The 24,553-nt window shown below is 43.1% G+C and overlaps 1 protein-coding gene across 1 annotated transcript in view; it reads left to right on the top strand.

Moving 5' to 3' along the window:
• IMPG1 (interphotoreceptor matrix proteoglycan 1) overlaps window positions 1-24,553 on the top strand; it is a 111,001-nt gene that overhangs the window by 70,894 nt on the left and 15,554 nt on the right. Inside the window, 2 exon segments of the mRNA XM_061626070.1 lie at window positions 9,930-10,468; window positions 13,738-13,957. Of these exon segments, the coding sequence (XP_061482054.1) occupies window positions 9,930-10,468; window positions 13,738-13,957 (759 nt within the window).

The raw sequence follows: 24,553 nt of genomic DNA, 5'->3' as shown, positions 1-24,553 counted from the left end.
CACCCCATGCAACTACTAAGCTGCCTTTTCACCTTCCCAACCCCATTTCTGAAGCCACTTCTCTCTTCCATTCTGCAGCCTTGTTTTGCAACCCCTTTTCACCATCTCATGTCCATACCTTCTCCTCTCCCCCTTGTGCAACTCCCCCTTGCATGTAGACCACCCCCATGGTAACCTCCTGCATCTTCTTCCTCACACATATTGCAGCTACTAAACACCCTTTTTACCTTCTGCTCAGTAATGAAGCCATCATCCTTTACAATTCTGCAGCCCTTTTTTTACCCCTGCTTTCATTTTCACCCCCATTCCCATACCTCCTACTCCATCCTTTTGTGCACCCCCATGTGCATCCCCATTTTCACCTTTACCTCTTTTCACCCTCACCTCCTTTGTACTACCTCCTCCTTTCCACTTTTTTCACCTCCCTCTTGCACACAGACCACCACCATTTCCATGCCTCCTCCTTTTGCAGCCCCCTTTGGACACACACACATATTATGACATTACTGTGTCTTTAAGATTAATAGACATTACTGTGTCTTTAAGATTAATAGTATCTTGAGAGCAAGTCTGTCAGTTAGGTTGTTCAGTTACAGAAGGTTAAGTTCAGTGGATGGATGTTGTACATGTATGGGCGTTTGCTTGTTAATAAAATACCTGTTCTAAATTACTACATTGAATCTGGAACTTCATGTTGAAAACACATGGTACCAGGAGTGAAATAAACTGTGTGAAGGTACTATGGAATATTTGAAGGCTCCACATCCTTTATCTGTTTCCTGACTCCTAACAGAGCAGAGCAGAGGGAGTTGTCTCAGTTGGTCGACAGGTGAGGAGATATAAGCAAGCCAGCTTTCAGAGAGAGAGCGAACAGAGTGAGCAAACAGGCAGAGCAAACAGGAGTTTGATAAAGGAGCTGTAGTGAGGAAAAGGCCAAGAGGGCTCTGAAGCTGTATACTCTCAGCCATGTGCTCTTCAGGACTCCATAGCAGCTTGATTGGAAGGGGTGTGGCCTGATAGCTGTTGGCTTAAGGGTGTGGCCTGAGAACTGCTGAGGGCAACAAGCAGCAGCTGTGTGTGCTGGGACTTTCATTCTGTTTCCTGACTCCTAACAGAGCAGAGCAAGCTGTCTCAGCTGGTCTACAGGTGAGGAGATATAAGCAAGCCAGCTTTCAGAGAGAGAGCAAACACGAGTTTGACAAAGGAGTTTGACAGGGGAGGTCAAGGGGGAGGTCCCTAAAAAAAAGAAAAAGAAAAATTACTATTTCCCCTTGTACAGTGCACCGCATACCAGTGAGACTCTCAAGTTTACCCTGAAGTAGGACAGGATAAAGCACAGGCCACTCCAAAACAAGTAGTTAGAAAGAAACAAAAGGTAGAAGACAGAATGAATGGGAAGGATACTCCAGTGGTTGTGACCTGCAAGGTGTGTGCCATGTTTGTTTTCTTGCCTGAGAACAACATGGCATACACGTGCAACAAGTGCAAGCTCGTGGCACTGTTGGAAGAAAAAGTGAGAGGCCTGGAACGGCAGGTGGCCACACTGAGGACTATAAGAGAAGATGAAGAGTTCTTAGACAGAACGCTGGAACAACAGCAGCAAAGAGACGTGGAGGTGGAAAAGCAACAGCATGAGGGAGCAGAAGAGGAGACTGCCTTGGAGAGGAACAACGAAGTGGAGGAAACTCCATGGGAAAGGGTGACAGGAGCAGAGGAGCTAGAAGACACCCTTCACCAGTAGAACTATGGAACCGCTATCAACCACTTGAGGATGAGACTGGAGGACAGCCTGTGGTGGATTACAGGAGACCCCGTGCTACGATGAGCGAGAGGCTGAAGCTCAATCAAGCACGGCCAATGAAACCTCGCCCCACAACAAGAAGAGAAGAGTACTAGTAGTGGGAGACTCCCTACTGTGAGGGATCGAAACCCAAGTATGCCAAGAAGAACCGTGGACTCGCCAGGTATGCTGTCTACCAGGAGGACGGATTAGAGATGTGACGGAAGGGTTGCCACCACTCATCAAGCCCACCAACAGGTATCCCTTTCTCTTCATCCATGTGGGAACAAATGATACTGCCAAATTGAGCTATGAAGAAATCACATCAGACTATTAAGCTCTGGGAAGGAAACTCAAGGACTTTGGGGCCCAGATAGTTTTTTCATCCATCCTTCCAGTACTTAGAAGAGGAGTAGAAAGGGAAAGGAAAATACTCCGTGTGAATGAATGGCTATGAAGGTGGTGCCGACGTGAGAGATTTAGATTCTGGGACCACAGGCTATACTTCCTGGAAGATGGACTGCTGGCAAATGATGGGTTGCATCTCACAAGGACTGGGAAGTATGTGTTTGGCCACAGCATGGAGAAGTTCATCAGGAGGGCTTTAAACTGAATCCTAAGGGGGAGGAAGACATAAACTTGGTGGTAACGACTGATGAAGGCTTGTGCACAGTAATGGGAACAGAAAGATCAGCTCTAATAGGGCCCAGTGACACTCCTCAGAAAAAAGTAGTAAGGAAGTCAAGCCATAAATCACATGGTATTCAATGTCTGTATACTAATGCGCAGAGCATGGGAAACAAGCAGGACGAACTTGAACTCTTAATACAGGAGGACAATTAAGACTTGATAGGTATAACTGAAACTTGGTGGGATGACTCCCATGACTGGAATACAGCAATTGTAGGATATAACTTGTTCAAAAAGATCAGAAGGAATAAAAAGGGACGTGGAGTCGCGCTATATGTTAAAAATATATATCCCTGCACAGAAATACAGGAAGATGAGCTTGGTAGCTCCACCGAGAGTATCTGGATTAAAATTAATGGGGCAAGTAATAAAAGGAATGTGGTGCTTGGAGTCTACTACCAACCACCCAATCAAGGAGAAGACGAGAAAGTAACTTTTGAAAAGCAAATTCCCAATGTTTCGAGGAGTCATGATGTAGTAGTAATGGGGGACTTCAATTATCCCAATATCTGTTGGGAGACAAATTCTGCCAAACACGACCCCTCCCAAAAATTTCTGACTTGTGTTGGAGATAACTTTCTCCTACAGAAAGTGGAGGAAGCAACCAGAGGATCAGCTATCCTGGACTTGATTCTAACCAATAGAGATGATTTGGTGGATGAAGTGGTGGTTATTGGAATCCTGGGGGAAAGTGACCACAACATACTTGAATTCTTGATTTCAACAGAAGCAAAAGGTGAGAGTAGCCATACGCGCACCCTGGACTTCAGGAAAGCTGAAAGCTGACTTCAGGAAAGAATGTAAGTACGGTTCCATGGCAAGCCACCATAATGGGAAAAGGAGTCCAAGATGAGTGGGAGTTTCTAAAAAAGGAAATCCTAAAAGCGCAATGGCAAGCAATTCCAACAAGGAAAAAAGGGGTAAAACAGCAGAAGAAGCCAATGTGGCTTCACAAAAAGCTTAGAGATGACCTGAATATAAAAAAGACACATACAGGAAGTGGAAAGAAGGCCACAAAGGAAGAGTACAGGCAGGTATCACGGAATTGCTGGGATGGTTGCAGGAAGGCTAAAGCTGAGAATGAGCTGAGGTTAGCGAGGGATACTAAAAGCAACAAAAAAGCTTTCTTCAGGTATGTCCATAGTAAAAGACAGAGAAAAGAAATGGTGGCACAGCCGTTCAATGAGGAAGGCAAAATGATAGATGACAAAGAAAAGGCAGAAGTGCTCAATTCCTACTTTGGCTCAGTCTTCTCCCAAAAAAACAGTCTATGACCCTCCTGGGAAACATGAAGTAGAAGGGGCAGGATTGGAGCTTCAGCTTGACAGACAAATGATCAAGAAATACCTAATCACTTTGAATGAGTTCAAATTGGCAGGGCCCAATAATCTGCATCCTAGAGTATTGAAGGAACTGGCTAAAGAACTCTCAGAACTGCTGTCTATTATCTTTGTGAAATTGTGGAGGTCTGATGAAGTGCCGGATGACTGGAGGAGAGCTAATGTTGTCCCTATCTTCAAAAAGGGCAAAAAGGAGGAACCGGGGAACTACAGACCAGTCAGCCTAACATCAATTCCTGGAAAAACTCTGGAGCAGATTATAAAGCAGTCAATTTGTAAGCACCTTGAAAGCAATGCAGTGATTACTAGGAGCCAACATAGATTTATGAAGAACAAATCCTGCCAAACTAATCTTATCTCATTTTTTGATCAGGTAACCTCCCTTGTAGACTGTGGGAATGCTGTGGACATAATATATCTCAACTTCAGCAAAGCTTTTGACAAAGTGCCCCATGATCTTCTGATTAGCAAGCTGCTAAATGTGGGCTGGATGGAACAACTATCAGGTGGATCCACAGCTGGATCCTGAATCATACTAAAAGTGTGCTTATCAATGGTTCCTTCTCAAACTGGGTGGAAGTAACGAGTGGGGTACCACAGGGCTTGATCCTGGGCCCTGTGCTCTTCAACATCTTTATTAACGACTTGGATGAGGAGGTACAGAGCATGCGGAGAAGGTACAGAAACAGCCTTGGTCACCTTGGTGGATGATATGAGGAGAGCATTGGATAGGGGTGAAGGCACATTCCTCGTTCTCCTGGATCTCTCAGCGGCTTTTGACACCGTTGACCACGGTATCCTTTTGTACCGATTGGAGGGGTTAGGCATAGGGGGCACTGTGCTGCAGTGGTTCCGTTCCTTCCTCTCTGATAGGTACCAGACAGTGGCATTGGGGGATGAGGTTTCGGATCCTTGGCCTCTCACTTGTGAGGTGCCGCAAGGCTCCATCCTCTCCCCGATGCTATTTAACATCTATATAAAGCCGTTGGGGGCTATCATCAGGAGATTTGGGCTGCAGTGTTACCAATATGCGTATGACACGCAGCTCTATCTCTCATTTAAATCTTCACTGAGGTTGGCTGTAGAAACCCTGTCCAAGTGCCTGGAGTCAGTGAGTGCCTGGATGCGAAGGAATAAGCTGAAACTGAACCCTGACAAAACCGAGGTACTGTTCGTGGGAGACAAGGGAAGGTTAGGGGATTTGGACCTGGTGCTCAATGGGGTACAACTGCCCCTAAAAGCCCAGGTCCACAGCCTCGGGGTCATTCTTGACTCCAAACTGTCCATGGAAGCTCAGGTTTCAGCTGTGAGCTGGGCAGCACTGTATCAACTCCATCTGATATGGAGGCTACGCCCCTACCTTCCCAATCATCTGCTCCCATTGGTGGTACATGCCCTGGTCTCCTCTCGCCTTGACTACTGTAATGCGCTGTACGTGGGGTTACCCTTGAAAACGGTCCGGAAGCTGCAACTGGTTCAGAACACGGCGGCGCGCCTGATTAAAGGCAGCCGCCGGCGAGATCATATAACTCCAGTGCTCAGAGAGTTGCACTGGCTACCAGTTGCTTGCCGGGCCCAATTCAAGGTGTTGGTTTTGACCTTTAAATCCCTACACAGTTTTGGCCCAGTCTATCTGAAGGAGCACCTCCAGCATCAGCAGCTATGCCGCCTAACAAGATCAGCCTCAAAAGACCTTCTCTCTATCCCACCAGTCAAAACAGCTAGACTGGTGAGGACCAGAGAGAGGGCTTTTTCAATTGTGGCCCCCACCCTATGGAACTCCCTTCCAAATGATCTCCGCCAGGCCCCCTCTACAATGAGTTTCCGCTGGGCCGTGAAGACCTGGCTCTTCAGGCAGGCCTTTGGGGTGGGTTAGATTTTATCATTATTCCTTTTAGATTTTAACGTTATTGTATTGGTGTGTCATTTTGTGTTATTTTGTTCATTTTGTATGTCACCCAGAGTGGCTGGATGGCCAGCCAGATGGGCGACTAAGAAATCCAATCAATTAAATTAAAATTAAATTATCAAATTTGCAGATGATACAAAATTGGGGGGCATAGCTAATACCGTGGAAGACAGAAACAAAATTCAAAGGGACCTTGATAGGCTGGAGCATTGGGCTGAATACAACAGAATGAAATTCAACGGGGATAAATGCAAAGGAAAAAGAAACCAAATGCACAGTTATAAGATGGGGGATACTTGGCTCAGCCATGCGACATGTGAGAAGGATCTTGGAATTCTCATTGATCACAAGCTGAATATGAGTAAACAGTGTGATGTGGCTGCAAAAAAGGCAAATGCTATATTAGGCTGCATTAACAGAAGTATAGTTTCCAAATCGCGTGAAGTGTTCCCCTCTATTCAGTACTGGTTTGGCCTCATCTTGAATACTGCGTCCAGTATTGTGATGAGGCACTACAAATCCTCCTGTGGGGGCTGGGTGATGACACACTTCCATTTTTATTATACGCAAGTTATATACTTTAAATCTCCACTCACTAAATAGATATGCAAAAGGTTGTATTGAAAAAGAAGACATGGCAATATGTCTGCATGATAATCTGCATATGCTGTTGGTGGAAGATGAAAGTCACTCAGCCTCAAAACCAAAGAGACAAAGAAGGCGAGAGAGAGAGAGGGAGAGAGATTAAACATGAGACATGCATGTAAGAATCCATCTTCAGTTGTTCAGTATACATTCATACTTGCTTATTATTACATTTTCTATATATCTAAAATATAACTAAAATGTTCTTTTAGGTACAGGATTCCAATAAGAACAGGTCTCACCTATATTGTAAACTTACCCATATATTCTAAATCACATGAATAATCCTAGGCTGTTCCTGCCCTGCCCCCACAATTCAGCACAGAGTTAAGTGTGCTCAAACCCATTTGAATCAGTGGACTAAGGCTCTGAGAATACTAATTGCCTATGGCAAAGTGTTTCCATTGGCCACACCTGGAGGAGCAACAGGTTGATCTACCAATCATTTGCAAAATCTCTTTGAATTTTTTAAAAAATGCACTCAAGCTGACCTCACCAGGTTTTACAGTAAAAAGGAGCAGGGTATGACTAGCATTGTATGACCCCATTTTCAGAAAACAGAAGTGGAGATATACTGGAACTGGTAGAACAGTAAGTGTGCCTCTATCCTTAGCTAGGTTAATACTATGTTGGATTGTGAAATCCACTTTTTATTTCTTAACCCACATATCCCTTTCTATAATGCTTTGGCAGTTCCTTCACATTTTCTTTTACAGCACTTGAGGAGCAACACAATTACAAGAAAAAGAAGACAAAATTGAGTTACAGATTATAGCAAACTCGACCTTCTTTCATTGGACTATTCTAGACTGACCTGCAATTGCACTTCTGTCATATTAGCTCTCTAATTAGACTCATGCTGTTTTGGTGCTCTTATAGAATGTGGTGACACTCCTCTCACTTTATAATCCTCTGATTAGGAAACACTAATTTTATAAGCTGCCTGAAATAGTTAAAATACAATAAGCAAAAATATATAGTACATTCCCACTGTTAAAGCTCAGAAAATACAATTGCTAGTAGTAGTACATAGTAGTGGTAGTAGTAGTAATTTTTTCATGAAATATATTTCTTTGCTAGGCTGGAAAAAAACTATAATGAAGATGCAACACCCATAGTAAAAGGAAATTTGTTCCATATATGTGAAGCTGATTTCTATGTCACAAACCTGTGCATTAGAGTGCATAGGCGGCACCTCAAAGGGGACAACACCCCACAAATAGCTCACCTCGCTCATCTGCTTCACACTGCTTTCCTTAAGTAACCACCAGTGGAACCCCTTAAAGGAAAGCCGCTTTTCACACTCTCACCCCATCTGCAAAAATGCATTTTGCCCCTTCTGCGACCTCCCCAGTATGTTTTTGATCTGGTGACTCTACTGCTTGAGGGAGTTAGGTCCCTTTTATATAGTAACTTGTGAGTTCTGACAAATCTCCTTTAGAATGTATGACACATTTGCTTTGCTGTCACCAAAAACTTGTTATGTTTTATAATAGACTTTTATCATCACCTGATTATTATATATAGAAAATACCTGTATATTTTACAAAATATATTATGCATATACAAAACCTTAACACATAAACACTATTATTCTTTATAGTAATCTACCTCTATTCCTTAAATACCTAACTTCTGTCCCATATATTGAATCACAGGGATCCATTTCTGTGTCATTTTGCAAGACCCACTTAGGGCTGTGGTACAAATAAACTACTAAATCACACCTGAATCTATTCAAAGAAAGCAAGTTTGTCATTTGATTAGAAAATAAATCACTATGTTCAGACAAAATTTAAGTCATTCCACCATATTCATTCATTTGCACCTATTCATTCTCAAACTTCATTAAAAGATAATTATCTAAACAAGCAAACAGAAACAGTCCATACCTGTATGTTCCAACTAATCAATTTTCGACCAGGGTATATTGGTAAGTTATGAAAAAAATTGAATCAATATGTTTGTGAAATAACAAGTGTATGAACAGTGAATTTTGTATTGAATACACTAGGTGAAATTCAGCTTTACCTTTGTGATATTCAAACCGAAGGCAAATCATTGTAACCTAATTTGCAGTTAATTGCACATGTATAAAAGGTATGACAGCTTGTCAAACCAATTACTTATTAATTTAATCATGAAAATGAAGATTCTGAGCAATGAAATGTCATCATGGCAACTTGTAGGACACAAGTGAATTATTCTTGCAATCATCATCATCATCCTTTTTTCTTTATACTCTGCTCCTAATTCCCTTTCCCATCATCTTCTTTATATTATTTTCAGAATGGGACATTACAGACTCGAGGGTTGTCTACTCTACAATTATGTATATAATACCAAGGTCTTTGCACATTTAGGAGAAAAAGTGATGGGGTCTGGAGATTGTTGTCCTAAGATAGATTGCAAAAGTAATTGTGTAGAACAGTGATTCCCAAACTTTTTTCCCTGCAGACCAATTGAAATTGCTTAGGGTCTTGGCAGACCACTTAATAAATTTTCTGCCTGTTGTAGCTATTGTAATGTGCTGTGCTAGATGCTGTATGGTTTTTAACTGTATTTTTACAGACATGTTGTGGACCACCTGTGCTCCTAATTCGCAGCTTGCAGACCATTAGCGGTCCACAAACCACAGTTTGAGAACCCCTGGTGTAGAGTTATTGTTGGTGTCAGTCCAACTGGATAGTTACTCCATAAAAAATGGTTTGGAGGAATCACTAAAGGTGACATGTCTATGTGTTTAATCTTTGTGTGGAACTAATAGCATCTGTTTGCCCTGCCCACAATGTCATGAACCTTGCCTGTTATGCCATCCACACATTCAGCACGTTTGAAAAGGGTAGTCTGTACAGCTGTATGTGCATGAGCTCTCTACACATCCTAGGAGCCTCAATCACATAATGTTCCAAATCATGTGAGAGTCTACAGGCACAATATTATGCACATACATTCTGATGTCACATTGAACATGCAGATGTCGATTACAGATGTGTACCATTGGGGTTTAGGGGCAGTCCATCTTGTCCTCCTACCTCTCTATGCATATACTAAATGCGCAGGGATGACTGTATGAATAGGGTTTAAGGAGCAGGCAAATCTTTTGTCTGAATATGGTCCTTCTTAGAACAAAGGGTTGACACATTAAGAACTTCCTTGGAAGCCATGTTCCATATGCCCTCTCTGACTGAAGTAGTGTCCTTGTGGATCTCACTCTCTAGGAACATGTGCTTCACTTCCACTCACTCAGGTAGCTAGTTAAAACAGTTTTGTTCTGTTGGACATTTGAGACTCAACAATGGTTTGGAAATGGATTTCCTGCTGCTAACATTTTCTAATATTTTAATGAACATCCCAATTTGTATATTTTGCTGAATTATTGTCATTGCAATCATCTGAATTGGATTTTAATTATTCTTAGTCATCTTGGCATGTGTGTGTTTAAGTAGAAAGTGGGAAATAAACGCTTTAGTAGACAAACAATTCCACCTCTCCATTTTCCACAACAAACCTTAAATGTCTATTATCTATAGTGACGTTGTTCAACATTTTGTTTCCTTTTCAGATGTAAAGATTACAGATCAACTAGAATCTTCAGGTGATGACATTTTAGCCCCAATGAATACTATGCCATACTTCACTTATTCTCCTGCTCTCCCCACCTCTCTTCCTGAAGATGATATTTTGGGGCCCACAGATCAGATCATTTTATTGCCAGCAGGGAGTACCAGTGGCCCCTCAGTTGTCATTGTCCAGTCTTTTGAAGCAACAAGCTCTGTGTGGGTAGCGACAGACAGCGGTACCCCTACTGCATTTGATGTGGGAGTGCAGGATGTTGCTACTGAACTAGACATAGTTGACATCATGAGTCCAGCAACCATCCGTGAGGGTGGAAGTGGCTACTATGCACTGCCAGAAACCCCAGATATGACTCCAGTTCCTCCGCTGAAGTACATCACAACAAGCTCCATGACAACTGCAGCCAAAGGCAAAGAGTTAGTAGTGTTCTTCAGCTTGAGAGTAACCAACATGCGCTTTTCAGATGACCTCTTCAATAGAAGTTCCACAGAATACAAAGCACTTGAACAGCAATTCATACAGCTGGTAGGTGGCAAATGGATTTTTTTTAAAAAAAAAAATGCATGTAGGGCTGTTAAAAAGTGTTATCCTTCTATAAGTATTTTGTTCCTGCCATTCCGCAAGTTAACTGTAACAAACACCAAATAATGAAAAGCACTTTAAGAAGAAAAGTGGTACTTAACCCAACACCGTGAATAGGGATGAGAGAGAAATTCAATTCAGTTTGCACTATATCGCGAATCTATCTAATTTGCACTTTCCAAAACAATGCAAGAAGAAAGCACAGCGATCTGTTGAAATTTGCACTTCTTTGAATTTTGCAATGCAGTTCTCCAGCTAAGTAATGTGTACAACATTCCATACACTAGGGTAAGGTGTGCATAAAAATATGTTAGTGAACCATATATTAGTGAAAGTAGCATACAAAAATACATTATATTAAGGAAAATTGCTCTGCAAAAATGTGTATATAAGGTAAAAGTGCATAGAAATTTCCACTAAAATGCTACTGAATTTTCATGAAGTTGGAAGGGATAGAGGCTCCTTGGGGAAGCTATTCCCCCTCAAGGCTCTAATTAGTTATACTTCCACCCCCCTCACTCCCTCAAGCACAACTTAGGAGAATGTCAAAGGAGCATTCCCTCCAGTGGCAGCAAGAGTCATCAGTGACAGCAATGGTAGTTCAAGGAATGCCATACTTTCTGTCTTCTGATGCTGCCTTTCCTTCCTGCACACCAAAAAGAGAGTCCCTATCTTCTCATGCCTGCTGGGCTCTGCTATGTGGGAGGAGTTAAAATACCTTCTCTCTGGCAATCCCTCTGGCAGAGGTCCTCTTGTGGATAAGAAATTGGTTAAGAAGCAGAAAGCAGAGAGTAGGAATAAACGGACAGTTCTCCCAATGGAGGGCTGTAGAAAGTGGAGTCCCTCAAGGATCGGTATTGGGACCTGTACTTTTCAACTTGTTCATTTATGACCTAGAATTAGGAGTGAGCAGTGAAGTGGCCAAGTTTGCTGATGACACTGAATTGTTCAGGGTTGTTAAAACAAAAAGGGATTGCGAAGAGCTCCAAAAAGACCTCTCCAAACTGAGTGAATGGGCAGAAAAATGGCAAATGCAATTCAATATAAACAAGTGTAAAATTATGCATATTGGAGCAAAAAATCTTAATTTCACATATACGCTCATGGGGTCTGAACTGGCGGTGACCGACCAGGAGAGAGACCTCGGGGTTGTAGTGGACAGCACGATGAAAATGTCGACCCAGTGTGCGGCAGCTGTGAAAAAGGCAAATTCCATGCTAGCGATAATTAGGAAAGGTATTGAAAATAAAACAGCCGATATCATAATGCCGTTGTATAAATCTATGGTGCGGCCGCATTTGGAATACTGTGTACAGTTCTGGTCGCCTCATCTCAAAAAGGATATTATAGAGTTGGAAAAGGTTCAGAAGAGGGCAACCAGAATGATCAAGGGGATGGAGCGACTCCCTTACGAGGAAAGGTTGCAGCATTTGGGGCTTTTTAGTTTAGAGAAAAGGCGGGTCAGAGGAGACATGATAGAAGTGTATAAAATTATGCATGGCATTGAGAAAGTGGATAGAGAAAAGTTCTTCTCCCTCTCTCATAATACTAGAACTCGTGGACATTCAAAGAAGCTGAATGTTGGAAGATTCAGGACAGACAAAAGGAAGTACTTCTTTACTCAGCGCATAGTTAAACTATGGAATTTGCTCCCACAAGATGCAGTAATGGCCACCAGCTTGGACGGCTTTAAAAGAAGATTAGACAAATTCATGGAGGACAGGGCTATCAATGGCTACTAGCCATGATGGCTGTGCTGTGCCACCCTAGTCAGAGGCAGCATGCTTCTGAAAACCAGTTGCCGGAAGCCTCAGGAGGGGAGAGTGTTCTTGCACTCGGGTCCTGCTTGCGGGCTTCCCCCAGGCACCTGGTTGGCCACTGTGAGAACAGGATGCTGGACTAGATGGGCCACTGGCCTGATCCAGCAGGCTCTTCTTATGTGCTTATGTTCTTATGTTTAGGTGCTTGGGACAGAGCCCCAGTGGGAGAGGGAGACTTAGTCTGTTCCTTTATGGTGATGGTTGAGATGCACCCAAGGAATGATGCTGCCTTCCCCAGCATGCAACCCCCAAATGTCTTGCTGTTTAAGGGCCAAATGAAACGGGGTGAAGTTCCTATAACATGAAAAGGAGTGTGTTGGAGAGGGGTGCTGAGTCCTCCCCCCTGGCTTTACTTCCTTATAATCAGATACTCTCAGCTCTGATACCAAAATTAAGCCAGTTCAGAACAATCAGCTGATGAGAAATAAGGTGGGAAGGGTTCAGCACCCCTCTACAGCACGCTTACTGTTATAATAAAACCCATTAACCCCTTGCTTTATATGTGAACAGTGAACAGGGTAAGCTTACAAAAAGAAACTTGTTTCCACAGCCACCATGTCTACTTTGGTCCACTGTTACACCCAAGACTTGAATTCATATACTGGATTTACAGTTAGTCCTATGAAAATACATCATGAGTTATCAAACAAAATAACAACATACCCAAGTTTCCTAAGTGATAGATAAAGTATTGTCATGTGCTGCAGTGTGCTACTAAAATTAGAAGAACCTTTGAAAATATATTTACTTTTTTTTGTTTATATTAATGTTGAAGTCGGCTTGTTTTTAATGTTTGTTCTCATCAGTATCTTTAATGAATATTTTAGATGGTTCTATGTAAACCATAGACACCTTTGTTGGTTAAGCAGTATATAAATTTTGTTAAATAAATAATGTCCTTCATTAGCCTGGAAAAACATGTTCAATAACTGACTGTGTAACGCAGAGCTTCCAGTATACACTGATACTTATTGTTGACTTTGGCAGGCGGACTGTAAATATCCAAGGCACTCTTTATAACCAACAATGTGCAAAGCCTACTTGAAACCATAGAGCTGCCTCACCTATGGCTGCATTTCACGTTTAAACATGCATAAGTCCCACTGATTTCTTTTTTAACTGGATTGCAGCTTATGAAATCTAATTAGAAGGAAAACTGCACTCTATCTTAATAGATTATTGAAAAAGATCCAACTAGAGCGACGGCAAAAGATTAACTGAGAAATTTAACCTGGTAGCAGATGTAAAGTCTGCTAATATAGTCAGTGAAAAAGAGTGAATGATTTATGCTCCCCCAAATGGAAGGTGAATATAAGAGAAATTAAGGGCATGTAGGCATTGATAGGGGATTTAAAGTAAAAATGCTTTTCTTTTTTTCTTTCCTTTTTGCAGCTCCTTCCTTACTTACAGTCCAACCTTACAGGATTCCAGCAACTGGAAATACTGAACTTCTGCAATGGAAGTGTGATTGTCAACAGCAAAATGAAGTTTGCCAAGTCAGTGCCATACAACATCACAGAGGCTGTCCATTGTGTGCTGGAAGACTTTTGCGATGCAGCAGCTCAGCGCCTTAACCTTGAAATTGACAGCTATTCACTTGATATTGAGACGGGTGATGTCAAAAAGTGGGGGTGGGAAAACAGCAAATGTTACTTGCTTGTGGGCATGTCATAATGTCAGCTGTTCTCTGTAAGACGGTTGTCTCAGGGAGTATGAAAAGGCTCAGGATGTCGCTCAGTCATGGACACAGTCTCTAATTCCAAGAGCTTCTGAGAGAATGGCACAAAGCTGTTTAAACTGTTGATTAAATCAGCAATTGGGGAAATGTGCATTTTGACAAGAGAAGCAGCCCTTTCAGTATGCATTCTAGACTAGTGCAAGGCACACATTGTTTGCACTCATTTATTTGTAACACAATGTAAAACTCTTAAGGATCTCTTGAAGTTCATCGTTGATAAAAACTATCTGCACTAACATACTTTTACTGAAAAAGATATACACGTCAAAATCAGGGGATATCTTACTTTGCCACAGTCCTACTGATGTCAGTGCAATTCAGTGTAGTTCACTCTCATACGGATCAGCAACAGAACTAATCATGAGTAAGAGACCCATCTTGCCAAATAAAGAAGCAGCAGGGATTGTGTGCCAATTAGCGCTGCTGACTAGAAGGACTGCGCTGTGATGACTGAAACAGCCCTTCTCAGGCTACAAGTTTGTTGCAGCTTTTGGGAGCAGCAGCTAAGGTGGCTGTAGCGAGGGGGGACTTTCTAGCCAGTGGAACTATACCAGAGTAAAGGTTTAATGTCCTGTCCAACGTCTGGTCAAACATCATGTGGAATATGGCAAAGAACTGAGTAATGAATTGACCTTTCCCACAACCAAATCCAGAGTAGAATGATAATCATTTACATTTCCTAGCATGTGGTATGAACAACTAGAGCCAGCCTTAGGGGTGGGCAAGCTGGGTGGTTGCCTGGGGTGCCAAGGTGAGGGGGGGCATCAAGCTGTGTTCAGTGGCTGTGTGTTTCTTTTAAATGTACTGTCTACAGTGAGCTAGGATGGCAAAAAGCAAATGTTTGTAACCTTTTTTCCAAGGTTCTACAGATTGTTTGGGTACGAACTACAAAAATGCCCTTCCTTCAATTAGCTTTAAAGTATATAAATTTCCACTTTGATGTCATTTCCGCTCGGTAAAAATCAGATCTCCATGCTGCCAGGGAAAGAGTTCAAGGAGTGAGTGCGTGAGTGAATGCCACCTAAGATTTTTAGGCAAGGTACCACTGGAGAGTAATTTTCTGTGGCATTCTATAGGGAAAGACACTGGAGTGGTGTAGGGCCAGCCCCATTAGTAGAACAAGCCAACAGCAGGCCACAACCAAAAGACCCATGAGACTGAGCCCCAGGAAGCAGAAAGCTCTGCCAGAAAGGTTTTGGAATTTGGAGGAGGTACTCAGGAGAAGCACAATCCAATTCCTTTTCCCTTACCCCATGTGAGCAAAAATGAAGCACATCTGTCCTTCTGCTTGATCCCAAGGCCAAGCTTGGTACACACAAGCATGTATCTTTGGAGAGGACGGCAGCAGGGCCCCCAACATCACACCTCTACCAAGCTCCATAAACCTTCTGTGTGGTCCTGCAAAGCTGACGGGAGGGCAAAAGCACTCCTCGCACAGGGCACTTTTTATCCTAGGGCTGGCCCTGTGAACAACAGCAGCTGCTGCTTTGGGGAAGATCCATAGCTCAGTGGTAGAGCATCTGCCTTGCATGCAGAAGATCCCAAGTTCAATCCCCGGCATCTCCAAGTAGGGCTGGGAGAGACTCCTGCCTGAAACCCTGGAGACCCACTGCCAGTCAGCGTAGATGATACTGAGCTAGATGGACCACTGGTCTGACTCGGGATAAGGCAACTTCCTTTCTTCCCAAGGTGTGTCTCAGGAAAAGTGTTGGTGTTAACATGGGCTAGGTATCGCTTGGTTTCAGTTAACATGCTGCTATTATTGATCGTTATTATGCTGATCCCAAGAACTGTGCACATTTCCTCAGACATCTCCAGCACTGAGCATCTCTTTATTTGGCCACCCATTCCACAGAACATTTTACAAAACTGGTAAATTAGTTTGTTCACTGGGGATTGCAGCCCTCATTCCTTCTTTTTATGATACACACTTTAGGAACATGACTTCAGGAACAGCTGCAGGACTAGGGGGACTGGAGAAGACCTGCCCTGGGAGTGAGTATCTGAGCATCTGGGTGCTTGCTGCTCGCTCCTTTGGGGTGCTGTTCCCTGAGACAGCTGAAGTCCCTACTAAGTGCTGCAAGGACTGGGACCCCCTGCCTGACCTTGGCTCCAGAGAGAGGCTGCAGTTAAACTTGCAGCCTCTTGCATCAGCTGCTGGCTGGGTCAGCAGGCATAAAAGCCCAGCTGCCCTTGGGCGGCAGCTCTGTTGCCGGTGGGGTCACCACCAAAGGGACGACACCAAAGGGGATTGCCCCTTGGGGAGTCCTTTAGGGAGTCCCGAGGGCGAGGGAGCTACCCCCCTTCTATTACCTTTTTTAAAAAAAATTCTGTTAAACCAATCTAGAGGAGATTGGTGGTGGGGAGGGTGTGTGGTGCATGTGTAGCTCCTGCAAAGCGTGAGAGCCTGTGCAGTGAATTGAATGGTAGGAGAAAGACACCAGATGCCTTCAGAGTCAGAGTCTGTAACTGGCAGAAGGCTGGCCCTCCCTGGGTGTGAGGCAAGAGGGGGAGTAAATGGGTCCTGTGTGAAAAGGTTTGAGTGGGTATGACTGTTCCCAGTTTTGCAGAGGCCTTCTGGGACAATTGGCTCCAGCAGGCTTTGTTGGTGGGCTTGTGTTGGGTCCATATCAGGTGTTCAGGAGGAGTCTTAGTATGGAGAAACATGGGTGCTGCCACCCCAATTTCAAGTTGTCACTGGCCTGACACATAGGGCAGGGCACACCCTCGACTTGGTTTTTGCTCCAGATGGAAGAAGGGGTGGTCTGGAGATGGGGGTTGAATGTCACCCTATTGTCATGGTCAGACCACTTCCTGGTGAAGTTCAGACTTATGGCTCCGATCCTTCCCTGCAGGGATGGTGGACAGATTAAGATGGTCTGCCCCCAGAGCCTAATGGAATCCACAGGATTCCTGAATGCCCTGGGGGAGTTCCCAGTAGATAGAACAGGTGACCCTGTTGAAGCCCTTGTCATTCTGTGGAACAGCGAGGCGCGTCGGGCTCTTGACACAGTTGCCCCCGAGCGCCCTCTCTGGCATTGTGGAGCCTGGTTTGCACCTTGGTACACCAGTGAGCTAAGAGCAATGAAACAGGCTGGACGACTGCTAGAGCACAAGCGGCAAAAGATGTGCTGTGAGGCTGATCGGGCACAAGTAAAACATCATAACTGTGCCTACTGTGTGGCGGTGAGGGCAGCAAAGAAGGCCCACTTCTGTGCCTCCATCGCATCCTCAAGTAGCCATCCAGTGGAGCTTTTCCGTATTGTCAGGAGTCTGTTGACATCAACTCCAGGAAATGGCATTTTAGATCCTTTGGAGGCCCACTGTGAATTGTTTGCAAGGCACTTTGAGGGTAAAGTTGCTCGCCTCCGTAGCAGTCTTGATGCCCCATCCACATCTACTGTAGTCCCCAATGAGGTGTCCAGTGCAACATCTGCTGCAACTTCTTGGGAACGGTTTCAGTTGATGTGGCCTGATGACGTAGACAAGGTGCTTGCAATGATGCAGCCAGCAACGACCCTTGCCCTTCTTGGCTTATTAAAGCTTGCCAAGGGGGGTTGACCAAGTGGATCCAGAGTGTGGTCAGTCCATCATTGTGGGAGGGAGTGGCTCCAGCTGCCTTGGAAGAGGCGGTGATCCAACCACTCCTAAAAAAGCCCACCCTGGACCCATTGGTTTATGACAACTATCAACCGGTTGCAAATACCCCCTTTTTAGGGAGGTTGATTGAGAGGGTTGTGGCGCAGCAATTGCAAGTACTCTTGGATGAAACAGATTATCTTGACCCATCCCAGTCTGGGTTCAGGCCTGGTTATGGGACTGAATTGGCCTTGGTTACCATGATGGATGACCTTTATCGGGATAAGGACAGGGGGAGTGCGACCCTGTTATTCTTACTTGATCTCTCAGTGGCTTTTCATACCATTGACCATGGTATCCTTCTGGGCCGACTTGGTAAAATGGGTATTGGAGGCACTGTTTTACAGTGGTTCCAATCCTATCTCCAAGGTCGCTCTCAAAGGATAGCATTGGGTGATTGTCTTTTGGCCCCCTGGCAGTTGAGCTGTGGGGTGCCTCAGGGTACCATCTTGTCCCCCATGTTGTTTAACATCTATATGAATCCCTTGGGAGCAGTCATCAGGAGATTTGTGGCAAGGTGTTAGCAGTATGCTGAAGATGCCCAGCTCTATTTCTCTGTAACATCTGAATTGGGAGAGGCCATGCAAGCTCTGGACCAGTGCCTGGACTCGGTGGTGGGCTGGATGAGGTCCAATAAATTCAGTCTGAATCCTATCAAGAAGGAGGTGCTGTGGATTGGTGGTTCCCAAGTTCAGACGGTTGGTCGGTTGCCTGCTTTGGATGGGGTTGTCCTCCCTCTGAAAGAGAAGGTTTGTAGTCTGGGGGTGCTCCAGGATCCATCTTTGTTGCTAGAGGCCCAGGTGATCTCCATGGCTAGGAGTGCCTTTTACCAGTTTCGGCTGATAAGACATTTGTGGACTGGGATAGCCTGACCATGTTGTCCACACACTGGTAATCTCCAGGCTGGATTACTGTAATGTGCTCTATGTGGGGCTGCCCTTGAGGTTGGTCCGGAAGTTGCAGCTGGTGCAAAATGTGGTGGCGAGACTGCTCACTGGGTCAGGGTATCACCAACATGTCACCCCACTGCTGAAAGAATTGTACTGGCTGCCCATTTACTACTGGGCCAAGTTCAAGGTTCTTTTTCTGGTGTACAAAGTTGTGTAGGGTGGGGCACAGATGTGAGACTTGGGATCACATAAACCCTCTCATTATGTATAGGACATTGGGTGGAGCACAGGATATGTCTTGCCCTTTTTGTAAATGTGTCTTGCCTCATATGCCAAAAATGTATTGTTTAGCCAATTAGATCATTACAAATAAATAAAAATAGGTATTAAATATAAATCTATAGCCAGAGTAAAACAGCAGCAACAACAAACCCAAATGAACTAACTAGATCAAGGTGAGCTCTTCTGCATACAGAAGGGCTTTTTGTCATTGACCTTAGGCACCTTCCATGAGGAAAGATAACTGAAATCCCGAGTGTGCTTTTGTTTGCACAAGGCATCTCTCAGTCTCTTGTACGGAGTCTTGCACCCTTGACTTCTTCAGAGACATGATAGCTATTTATTGCAAGCTGTCCAGAGAACTTAATGTTATACTGCAGCTTACAGATGTCTTTAACCAAAAAAACACATAAACTAATAAGGCAGTACACAATGTTGCCTGCGTGTTCTTGCACAACAGTTGTCAGAATTTCTTCCAGGGATGCGCCTCTGGATCCATCCCCATACGTTTAGAAGTATATCTTTACGTATACCTTTTAACAATCTACAGTATACAAAGCCTAAACCAAACCCATTCATTCAGCCCTTTTCTGTGAAAGAGATTTAACACAAGCTCTGACTAGCTGGGGACTCATTTCTACAGCCCATCATACATAGGACTATATAACATAAAAAGAAAATCTGACACATGCTCCGGTACTTTCACACCACTACAAGTAAATTATAAAGGAGGGATAGGGAACCTACGGCCCTCCAGCTGTTGCTGGACTATAACTCCCATCATTCTTGACCACTGGCTATGCTAGCTGGGAAGGTCGAGTCCAACACCATCTGGAAGTTCCCCATCCCTGCTATAAAGGCACATTTGACAGATCATCAATGTTGTCCTAAATTCTTTGTACCCTACCTATCAAGCAAATGTATATTAATTCGTATTCTAAGGCTAGCAGTCAGAATATTTGACTGCTGTGCTTGAGTTTGGGCAGGTATTTATTTTTAACTTGGATATTCAAGTGAAAAATACTTGCATATTGGATTACTTTTGAATGGTGTGCTTGTGCAAAAATAATCTCCTTTCCCCTTAAAAATAAATATGAGCAGTGAGTAAGAAAAGATTGGATCGCTGTACTATTTTAAAGAGAAAAGTGGCTCTTTCTACATGTTTACCCTACAAAACTGATGCACTACCTGTATAATTGTACAAGCTACAACAGAAGCAGTGCCTTTTATATAAATTTACAGTTCTCTGTCCTGTTCACATTTATCTTGCCCAAGTCAGAAAGGTATCAGCTCAAATTGCTGCAGTCCCAAAATTCAGTCACCATTTTAAAATATGAAACGTATCTTTTTGAAAATGAGAGCCATCTAGTGGAAACAGTGTTCTTGCATTGCAAAGGCTCTCTTTAAAAATAAAATTAAAAATCTACCTAGGTACTTAGTTGATTGTTTAGCAAACAAAAGTAGATAGACTGAAGACATTTTCCTTGTGAGAAAGTTTCAGCAAAAATGACAACACAACTTTGATAAATAATTCCATTTGAGAAGCACAATGGTAAAGAACAGAAATGACTCTGGGGTTATCAATTAATATATCACAAAGCGCTGTCTGGAGAGAATTAGAAGAAATCAGTGGTGTTTGCTCACCACCACAGCAAGTAAACTATACTGTATTGGATTATTGCTTTGATTTAGAGGAGACAATCAGGGTACACACAAGAGTTATAGGTATCCACACAGGAGCATTACTTCGTACTAAAGACACTGTTTTTACCTCCATTTTCTATTTGCACCGTCCACAGTAAGGGTTCAGTACCAGCTGCAAACACAGTGTTTTCTATTTACACTGAGCGGAAGGATCAATCATGCAGTTTCCTAATGACCACGCCTCCTAATTTAACATTTCCACTCCTTCTGGTTACTTGGCAACCAAGTATGCTCAGTTTGTTCTAGGCCTATTCTAGGTGTTAGGCCTGGTAGCACTCCCTCTTTCCATGGCATTTCAATTTCCTCCTCCTCCTCCTCCCAGCATGCAAATGGCAACTTATGGTTTTACATGTGTGTTCATGCACAGTGGTAGTTTTCATAGTTTACCATTCACTTGTCAACTTTAAAGTTACATAAATCTTCTGTTGTCATTACTTTAGTCTTCTTGAAGTGCAGCTGTGGTTCTGCTTTTGTGCTTTCTTCTTTAACTTTCATCAGCATTCATTTCAAATCATTACTGGTTTCTGCTAGCAGTAGTATTGTCTGCATATCTTAAATTATTGATATTTCTCCCTCCAATTTTCACACCTCCTTCATCTTGGTCCAATTCTGCTTTCCATATGATATGTTCTGTGTATAGATTAAACCTCTGAAACTCCCTCCCACAAGATCTACGGCACGCCTCTTCCCTAAATGTATTTCGTAAAGCCTTAAAGACCTGGCTCTTTCAACAGGCCTTTGGGATTTCCGGGGAGGGTTAACTTCTATGACTGAAATGCCTCTTACCCTGCACTAGTATTGTTGTTGCTGCTGTATTGTTTATATATTGTATTAATGTATTTTATCGCATTGTGTTTTAACTGTTTACATGTACGTCGCCTAGAGTGGCCATCGGCCAGATAGGCGACACATAAATTAAATTTTATTATTATTATTATTATTATTAATTAGGGTGATAAAATACACCCCTGTCTCACACCCTTTCTGATGGGGAACCAACTGGTTTCTCCATATTCTGTCCTTACAGTAGCCTCTTGTCCAGAGTATAGGTTGCACATCAAGACAATCAGATGCAGTGGCACCCCCATTTCTTTTAAAGCATTCCATAGTTTTTCATGATCTACACAGTCAAAGGCTTTGCTGTAATCTATAAAGCACAGGGTGTCCGATGGACCGGGGGTGCTGAAGAAATCGAGGACACAGGCTTGCAGCAAAAAGGTAGGCCTTTATTTACTAAGGAAATGTACAGGAAGTCAGTTTCCCATGATGTTCGGTGGAGCTCTGCCACATGGCACTGATGTCCACATTTTTATACCCTCCAAGACAAATAAATTAGCATCTTCCAATCCAAAAGTTACACATAGGTATTACCTAGGCATTATGCTGCTTACATTAAAATCTAGCCAACCAGATAATACTCAGAAATTCTAGTACCCTTCTATGACCTAATACATTCCAAAGCTGACCCTTTGGAGACACTGAGGCTGCTGTACCAGGATCTTACTCCCTTTATCTTATCTCCTGGCCTTGCTGTCCCAGCATACTGAACATTCCAAGAAGGGACCCCAAAGAAACAGCATCAAGCAGAGACAAAGAGATTTTTTAGCTTTGATTTACCTATTAATATATTATAACTTCATTATTCCTAAAGAATATATAGTTTATTAGTTTATTATTAAAAATTCCAGATCACTTTCCTTCTGACATTCCTTGTCCATTCCATTATCCAACGTATGTTTGCGATATGAACTCTGGCACCTCTTTTTCTAAATCTAGCTTGTACATCTGGCACTTCTTGCTCCATTTATGGTAAGAGCATTTGTTGTAGAATCTTGAGCGTAAGAGATGGTGGGAAATACTTTTGAGAGCCATGGTGGCGGGGGTAATATAAGAAAAAAAGCTTTCTCCACTTAGTGGCTCTGGACTGGCAAATTCTGCCTAGAATAGGGAGGCTAAGTCACAATACCTCCAGAGGAAATGTTTTAGCATGAGGAATTGCGAGCTATAGAACTGCTTGCCATAAAGAACACGCTGTAAGCAAAACATTTAGCCATTTTCAAAAAGATATCGGTATAAAATTATGTCAGTAACTGTCAGCCTCTTCTTCCATTTCGTCAGTGGCTGTGCCCCAGCCCCACCATTTTGTGACTTATGAATCTCAACAATTTTCAATCATCTCAAGTGGGCCGTAGGGGTAGAGAGTCTGAAAAACCCTGCATTACACCCTGCTGTGATCACCATGTACACCATCCTGTGCTCCTTAAAGAAAGTAGAATACAAATATGAGTGATAAGGACCCACTGGAAGAAGTTATTCTTTCCTCAGTCATCATTATAGTGATCTCTTCAAGTGTTTAACTAAATCTCCTTCTGTGTAGTTCAACACCTTTGCTGGTTATGCTTCAATGAGGAGAGCAAGTTGTATTATTGCTCACTCTCTTCTTTCTGACATGCTTCCCCAGTTCCACTTTAAATATTAATTTCTGCTGGTTAAGCAAGGTGAGTTCCTTCATGGTTTCCTGATAGTTGCTTTTCATAGTGTTTCATGGAATACATTCCAATTTATTATTGTTTATTATATTTGCTTTTCTCACAGAAGTGACCCAAAGTGATTTACATAAAAAAACTGACATTGTTTCAAGTGTACCCAAAATAAATAAAATAGTCCAGATGAATTCTTGCCAGTGTTGAGGTTTAGAATTATACAGCCAGAAGAGTGGCTGTATACTATAGCCAGCGTGGATTTTTCACATTCTGCAATGTTAAATTAAAAATACCCCCATGCCATTCTGATGTTTCCTATAAACTCATTTCAAAACAAAACCTTACAAAACTTATATTCCTGAACTCAGAAACACTTGCTTAACAACCCTCTACATTTTCATGGCGATACACAAAACAGTCAGAGAGAATTGGGAGTTCAAAGTCTAAAAAGAAAGAAAAAACCCCAGAGCCCTTTTGGACTTTTTTCTGTCAGAGTTCCCATAATCTGTTGAAATTAATTAAAAATCACTCATGTTCACAGAGTACCTATAATCCTACTACTGACCTTGCCCCATACTCTGACCTTCATCTTCTGCAGTTTAAAAGTTTAAAAAATACCTGGCTCATTTTTAATTAATTTAAGAAATTTTGCACTGGACTGAATGGTAACGTCGGGCATGCTCAGTAAGAACCAACTGCCAGTGTTCTAAAATCCAGACTCACAGCTGCTGGGCTTGCCTAATCAGGGGTCCACACCTACACCAGACTTTGATTTCACTTGAGACAGTCATAGCTTCCCCCAAAGAATCCTGGGAACTGTAGTTTGTGAAGGGTGGTGAGAGGAGACTCCTATTCCACCGACAGAGCTCCAGGGGCTGGACTGGTTTAACAGTTAGCCACTCTGATTGAAGGTCTGTGAGGGGAACAGGGTGTCTCCTAGCAACTCTCAGCACCCTTCACTAACTACACTTCCCAGGATTCTTTGAGAGAAGCCATGACTGTCCAAAGTGAAATAAAGGACTGGTGTGGATGTGGTCAAGGCCAGCTTTGGGTTAAGTTTGGGTGAGAGGCTACATGTGCCTGCTGTAGAATAAAAAGGTGGGGGAAACACTGAAAAGTAATTATACTGTTCACAATGTTTTCTTTTGGAAAGGAAAGGGGCTTCCCCTCTGCCCATTGCCCACCCACCCAATCTCCTACCCTCCCGCTCTTCCTACCCTCCCTGCCCCTCCCCCGGGTCAGTGTTGGACTACGACCTGGGCGACCAAGGTTCGAATCGCCACACAGCTATGAAGCTCACTGGGTGACCTTGGGCCAGTCACTGCCTCTCAGCCTCAGAGGAAAGCAATGGTAAAACCACCTCTGAATACCGTTTACCATGAAAGCCCTATTCATAGGGTCACGATAAGTCAGAATCCACTTGAAGGCAGTCCATTTCCATTTTCAAACATGATTGCAAAGAAATAAATCCCATT

Source organism: Rhineura floridana, chromosome 4 (genome assembly GCF_030035675.1).
Source record: "Rhineura floridana isolate rRhiFlo1 chromosome 4, rRhiFlo1.hap2, whole genome shotgun sequence".
Taxonomy (NCBI): Eukaryota; Metazoa; Chordata; class Lepidosauria; order Squamata; family Rhineuridae; genus Rhineura; species Rhineura floridana.
Note: the sequence above shows the minus strand (reverse complement) of the source record. Positions and strands in the feature narration are given on the sequence as shown.